General features: G+C 38.3%; 2 protein-coding genes across 2 annotated transcripts; both read left to right on the top strand.

Annotated features, from left to right (window-relative positions):
- The first annotated feature begins 4,356 nt into the window (after positions 1-4,356).
- On the top strand, positions 4,357-5,805 carry LOC133785228 (uncharacterized). Its single transcript, XM_062224479.1, has one exon. It carries the CDS (start codon positions 4,357-4,359, stop codon positions 5,803-5,805), a length of 1,449 nt encoding a protein of 482 aa, XP_062080463.1.
- Positions 5,806-5,976: 171 nt separating this feature from the next.
- On the top strand, positions 5,977-6,606 carry LOC133785227 (uncharacterized mitochondrial protein AtMg01250-like). The gene has a single exon (XM_062224478.1). It carries the CDS (start codon positions 5,977-5,979, stop codon positions 6,604-6,606), a length of 630 nt encoding a protein of 209 aa, XP_062080462.1.
- The last annotated feature ends 488 nt before the right edge of the window (positions 6,607-7,094 follow it).

Raw genomic sequence — 7,094 nt, 5'->3', positions numbered from 1 at the left:
CAAAATTATCCTCTAAAGGAGAATAGCTCCACTTTCCTTCAAATGCTGTGTGAGCATAAAATTTTGAGTCTGTCTGAATGCCATGATCCTTCATTATGGAATTAATCGTGATCATGGAGGTTATTTGGGATACAATTCTCTCTGTTTAATAAAAGCTATTTGCACTTACCTCAACCTACTTAACCACCACTAGGTTAAAGTGGGCAATATGGGTCTCCGTAGTTTTCTGTCCTTGAGAGGACGAACCAACTACTATCTTGGGTTTATTCATTTTGGATAGCCTCTGTATAGAACATTGTTAACTATCAGTGGGCGACCAAAGGATACTGTAATGCCCCGGATTCCCTATTATGGTTAATGGCCGGATTAGTAGGCCGGGAGGGCCATAACTGTTTAATTATGCCATTAAATGTGTTTATGCATGTTTATGAGAATTATATTATCATATGATGTTAAATGCATGTTTGTGAGTCCACATTTGTTTACAGGGGTATTATGGTAATTTGGCCCGTTGAGGGTATAATTGAATATTTGTTGTATGTTAATGATATATTGTGAGACCACATTATAATGTGGATTGGTTCGAGAATTCCGACATGAGACGATCTTTAAATATGATTTATCGGTTTGGTCATAACAGGTTTGAGCTCGGGGCTCGGGGTGAGTCTCGGGGTGAATTTAAAGGTTATAGCGTTACCGGGGATTTTAGGGTAACGGGTTATGAAATATTGGTGTTTGAGGATTTTGAGATTAGCGGGAAATGGGGAGTGTTAGTTATAATTAACGGGTTTACCGGAATGTACCAATTTTTCCCTTAGGGAGGCTTTAGAGGCTTAAGATGACATAAGGGGTATTTTGGTCTTTTTAGGGGAGGATATATATGAGTAAGTGACTTGAAGGCTGTAGAATAAAACAGAGTAAAATAGAGGTGATTTCTTTCCCTTCCTGTACCTTCTTTTCCTTCGTCTTCCTTGTGAGATTTTGTGGGCTTGTTGAGGATTTGAGCTTGGAAGCCAAGCCTTGGTACCTTGGGAGAGTGTTTCATTGTTGAAGAGCACCATAACCTGAGTTTAAGGTAAGCTTTTAGCCACTAGTTTTTACATATACTCTGTTTTCGTTTTAGTTCTTAGATCATGAGTTTTGGTTGTGGAAAGTGTGAATCAAAGAGGGTTTTGATGTTAGTTTGATTGGGGTTTGATGTGAGTGAGCTAAGGGTGTTATTGGGGGTTTAATTACATGTTTGAAGGTGGTTCTATGTTGGTTTGAGGGGCTGGTTTGAGAGGAAGGAGCTCAGGGAGAAAACTGGTTCGAGTTTGGGTGTTCTTGCTTCCTGGGCTGGGTGCCGCGGCACGGCTTTAGCGTGCCGCAGCCCATGAGCGTCTGGTAGAAGGGGGGGGGGGGCTTTTTGTTTGGGGCGTGCCGCGGCACGGCTTTTGGGGGCCGTGGCCCATAGGGCCAAAATTGCTAAAAGGTGGTTTTTAGCTTAGGGATTCAAACCATAGGCCTCGGGGTTGGACCTAGTACCCGGTTGGGTAGTATTTGAGGTCTCGGGGGCTGGGATTTGGTTTGGGAAACCCCGGTTATCATTTTTATTGATGAATCCTATATTTTGGTTATGACCAGGTGACCGTCGAGGAATTTAAAGGTTGATCGTTCTCAGGGGTCGTTCATATAATTATTCTCACTCGAACCAGAGGTAAGAAAACGGTGTTTGAATACAGTTGCACCCTGTATAGGTATATGGCATGTATGGTCTGATATTTGAGGCATGCTGGTTGATATATGTGGACATGGATTGCATATTAAATGCTGTTGAACGTTGTTTACCTGTTGAGACACTGACTAGTCAGGGACCGACTCTAAAGTCGAGAATCATGCATTGAATGACTCTATAGCATTAATGCCAGACCGACCCTAGGGTCGAGGAACTTATAAGCGCTTGCCTGGCTTACAACCAGATGAATATAGCCAAGGTATGAGACCCCGGTGACTGTTTGTCACATGGCTAAGGGACGTTGTTCATAGCTTCGACTCCAGAGTTGTGAGGAAGGTTATGTTGGTGACTAATCACCATGCACCTGTCCTAAACGAACTTATAGATGAATCACTATTCAGTTAAGCCCTGGTGACCCTATCGTCACATGGCAAAAGGGAGCGATGCTCATTACTGTGACTTTTAGCTATTGTCACCTATTTGTTGGACTGATAGTCCTGAGTGGTTATTATGATTGTTGTTGATATTATATCATGTTTTGTTATGTTTTCTTGCTGGGCCACGGCTCATGGGTGCTATGTGGTGCAGGTAAAGGGAAGGAAAAGCTTGGCCAGCCTTGAGTGGAGAGCTTGGGCGATGTGATGTACATACAGGGCCGCTTGACCGCCACGGTCAAGGAGTTCTCAGAGGGACTAGGGGTTTTCCCTATTTTTGCCGCTTAGGCCGGCGGAGATTGTATATGTGGAACTGTAGTAACTCTTTTGTAACATGAACTACTTGTAAACATTTTAAAAAGGCTCATGAGCAGTTTATTTACTTAATGAAAAGTGCCCTTTCTTTTTTACTGGTTTTACACCTTAACCTGTTAATGACACCTAGATCACGTTTTTAACCAAAGGACTCGGGTAGCGGGTCAAATTTCCGGTTCACCGATCACCGTAACTGTTCTGGGATAGCCAGGGCGTTACAGATACGACCCTGAGAAAAGGTTCGAAAGTGTCAAGTAAATCAGTCTTGCTTAATAACCAGGAGTAAAAAACTCGATAACTCAACCTAAATATTAGGACGGGAATCAAATTCTATGAGTTGAAAAATCCTACATGATAGGATGAATCTATGAGCTAGAAATCCTACGAGATGGGTGAGTTTTACGAGATAAAACGGATATGGAACCCATACATGTGAATTCAAGAGTGCCCCTAAGGCACGTGCCCTCATCTCGGGACGTACTGTCACCTCGTAAATCGCGCGTCAAAAATATGTTCTTCAAAAATGGTTTTAATGAAAAACAGTTAAGAATTATGCCCTAAAAGTATGTAAAGACGTTTTTATTGATTTAAATAAAAGTACAATTTTTTTATATTTGAATCCTGTGATTATTATTTGAATAATTTATATGAATATATAGAAAATACCATGTTCATTTATAAGGATATGATGTTTTATTAGTATGAGAGAATTAAGATCACATACAATGAATAAGATAGTCAGTAACATATTAAAGTAAGGAATCTTTGATGAATGGTTACTAGTACGGTTTACTAAGCATACGGGATGTAGGCAGTCTAGATTCAAATTACTGATGTGGATAGAGAACTTGGTATATGTATAGTATGTAATAGAGATTATATATGACAGGACATATATGAATTAACTATCTTTATAAACATACCATTTTCCATAACCATTTAATACTTATCATAATAGATGATCATTTGTAGATCAATCTAAATCATGAGTAGTCATGAAATCTTGTTAGTGTTTATTGGATCTTTTGATTCACTCATTAAGGTTTCTTAGTATAATGAGGCTAATAACTTTTGTTTCTGAGATTCAATATCATGAATGGCGGGGAACATGGTTTACAATATTGGAATTCATACTTTCTTAACGGATCAAATATTGGTTCATTTAAGGGTTAATTTTATAACCAAATAGTTATTGAGCTCAAATCTATGATTTGATTATAGATTAATTATTCGCTAGTGAATTAATTGTACTTAAGAAACAATAGTTAATAAGATGGGTAAAATGGTAATTCTGACCAGCTTTAATTAACGAACCAATAATTGGAGGACTACAAAGAAAACTTTGTAAATATAATTTTATAAATAGTTAGAGTGCAATTCAATATTTATAGTGGAGTAATGATAGAATTAATAAATAACATTATTAGATTAAAGAGTTTGATTAATAACTTGGGTTATTTGAGCTTCATATTATAGGTCAATGGTCTCAAGTCACCTCGTTCATACACTGTCAAGGGTTAGGATGTCATAAGGAAGATTTGTAGAGAAAGTGACTTAATTGCAAAGGAATTAATTTTCCAGGGCAAAGAAATAATTATGTGATGATGATGGACAATTAATTAATTGTTTAACTATATTGTTATTATTTTGAAAAACTATATGTTAACATATAAATTAATCATGTTTGAATAAATATATAGAGAGAGATTAATAATTATCTTATTATAAAATAAATATAATAAGATATTTATTTATTTAATTAAAACTAATATTTTAAGATAAACTTAATTTTGAATTAACTCAGATTTATTTGGGGATAAATATATTATCTTAAACTCCAAGATAAGGTATTGGAGGTTACAAACTTGGGACTAACAACAACAAGTTTATTTCATGGAGACTCACAACATTCTTAGCTGGAATGTTAGAGGTATTAATAAAAGAGAGAAACAGAAATCTCTGAGTTCTTTTTGTTTTGTGAAAAAAATTGGTCCAGGTGCCTTGTTGGAGACTAAACTTCGTGGTAATAAAATTGAGAAAATGATGCAATCTTTTTTCATTGGCTGGAACTATTTCACTCGTGCAGCTTCAGAAGGTCGATTGCTTCTTATTTGGCAGCAAAATTTAGTGTCTGTTGAAGTTTTAAAGGAGACTGATCAGTTACTTCATGTCTGTGTTAAAGGCTTAAGGACTAATAAGTTGTTTTGTGTTACATTTGTGTATGGTAGAAATTCGATTGAGGAAAGAGTGCCTCTTTGGAGCGATCTGTCCAGTCTTTGTTTCCCAGCCACCCCTTGGCTGTTGGCTGGGGATTTTAATGCAGTTTTTGAGGGTACAGACAGAATTGGTGGACGCACCATTACTTCCCTTGAGTTAGCTGATTCTCAAAATTGGAGGGCCTTGGGTTTAGTTGATGAGTTGCGCGCTAGAGGGTCTCATTATACTTGGAAAAATAAACAGGCCAATGAAGATAGAATCTATTCGAAATTAGACAGAGTCTTTAAAAATGAAGAATGGTTGGACCTTTTTCCTCAAGCTAAGGCTGTGTTCAACTGGGAATTGCTCTCTGACCACTGTTACTGCATTATCAAACCAGAAGCTACTGTTAACTGTGGTATTAAGCTGTTTAGATTCTTCAATATGTGGACTGAACATGAAAAATTTAAACATACTGTCTTGCAAAGCTGGTGCAAGCCTAGCAAAGGGTTTGGGCTGGATCGAATTTGTAGGAAACTTAGCAGACTTCAGACAGTTCTTCGCAAGTTCAATAAGCATGTTATGAGAGATGTTGCTCAGAATTATGTTTTGGCTAAGGAGAAGTTTCAGGCTGCCCAAATGACTCTTCAGAGTAATCCTCACTCGACAGAACTTCAAAGAGTAGAAGGTGCACCAAGTGATAATTTTTCTTATCATGCTAGAACTTATGAGAGCTTCCTGAGAAAGAAAAGCAAAGTGGACTGGCTTCGTTATGGTGATGACAACACGACATATTTTCACGCATGTTTAAAACAAAGAAAAGCCTCTAATTGTATCACTTCAGTAGTGACAGAATCTGGACAGATAATTGAGAAATTTGATGATGTTGTGGAACACTTTGTGATTCATTTTCATAAAATCATGGGAAGCAAAAGCAATGCCTCGAGTCCAATTCAGAGTTCCTGTTTTAATCTTGGTCATAAACTGACTTTGGACCAGCAGATCAGTTTAGTGAGGCCTTTCACTACTAAGGAAGTTAAAGACGCTTTGTTTAGTATTAACTCCATTAAAAGTCCGGGCCCGGATGGGTATGGCTCAGGTTTTTTCAAAGCAATGTGGAGCGATTTAGAAGCTGAAATCTCATAAGCCATATTTGACTTCTTTGAGCGCGGTATTCTGCCAGAGGAGGTGAATAAGGCTACTATTTCCTTGATTCCTAAGATTGATACACCTACTCGGGCAGCGGATTATAGGCCTATTGCGTGTTCCAATTCTATCTACAAGTGTATATCTAAAATGCTTTGTGGTAGATTGGCGATGGTGCTTCCTAGTCTTGTCCATCAGAATCATGGAGCGTTTGTTAAAAATAGATTATTGGCGCATAATATTCTTATTCTTCAGGATATTATTAAAGGTTATAAGAGGAAAAACATTTCCCCTAGGTGTGTGATGAAAATTGACCTGAGTAAAGCCTGTGATATGCTTGATTGGAATTTTTTGGAGGACATTCTCACTGAATTCTGCTTTCCGATTAAATTCATCAAATGGGTAATGGCCTGCTTGAAGGATCCTACTTATACGATTCTAATGAATGGTAGGGTTCAAGGGGAGTTTAGAGGTCGGAAGGGTCTTAGGCAAGGGGACCCAATTTCTCCTTTGTTGTTTGTTCTAGCAATGGAGTTCTGTACCCGGTTGTTATGTCAAGCTTCCTTGGATAAGGGATTCCGCTATCATCCTAAGTGTAAGCAGCTAAAGATTGTCAATCTTTGTTTTGCAGACGATTTGGTCATATTTTGCAAGGGAGAAACTAGCTCAGTTCAGATAATGAGGGATGGTTTTAATGAGTTCTGCTTGGCTTCAGGTTTGTCTGCTAATATGGACAAATCTCAGGTCTATTTTGGAGGTGTGACTGAAAGAGAAACCCGCCATATGCTAGAGAGGCTCTGATTCTCAGAAGGAAGCTTTCCTCTAAAATATTTGGGAGTTCCTCTTCGAACAACAAGATGGAAGGCTGGAGATTGTGCTATCATTATCAAAAAGATACAACTGAAATTACATCCTTCGGCGAGTCGTCACCTATCTTTTGTTGGGAGGGCGCAATTAATTAACTCTGTGCTTCTGAGTATCAGATCTTTTTGGATGAGAATTTTTATTCTCCCTAAGAGTGTCACTAAGGAAGTGGATCGGTTATGCTGGAACTTCCTTTGGGGAGTTAAGGACAGCAATAAGCAGCGTAGTAAATTGCATCTTACTGCCTGGGATCAGGTGTGCCTGCCAAAATGCATGGGTGGTCTTGGTTTCAAGGAAGGTTGTAACTGGAATAGAGTGCTTCTTACTAAGTTTGTTTGGGCTGTTTCAACTAAGCAAGATATTCTTTGGGTGAAATGGGTGGATTCTATCTATCTGAAGGGCCAGGACTTTTGGAATTATATTGT

The sequence above is a fragment of the Humulus lupulus genome, chromosome 6 (assembly GCF_963169125.1).
Source record: "Humulus lupulus chromosome 6, drHumLupu1.1, whole genome shotgun sequence".
NCBI classification, from domain to species: Eukaryota; Viridiplantae; Streptophyta; class Magnoliopsida; order Rosales; family Cannabaceae; genus Humulus; species Humulus lupulus.
The sequence above is the reverse complement of the archived record's forward strand: the minus strand, read 5'-3'. Positions and strand labels throughout refer to the sequence as shown.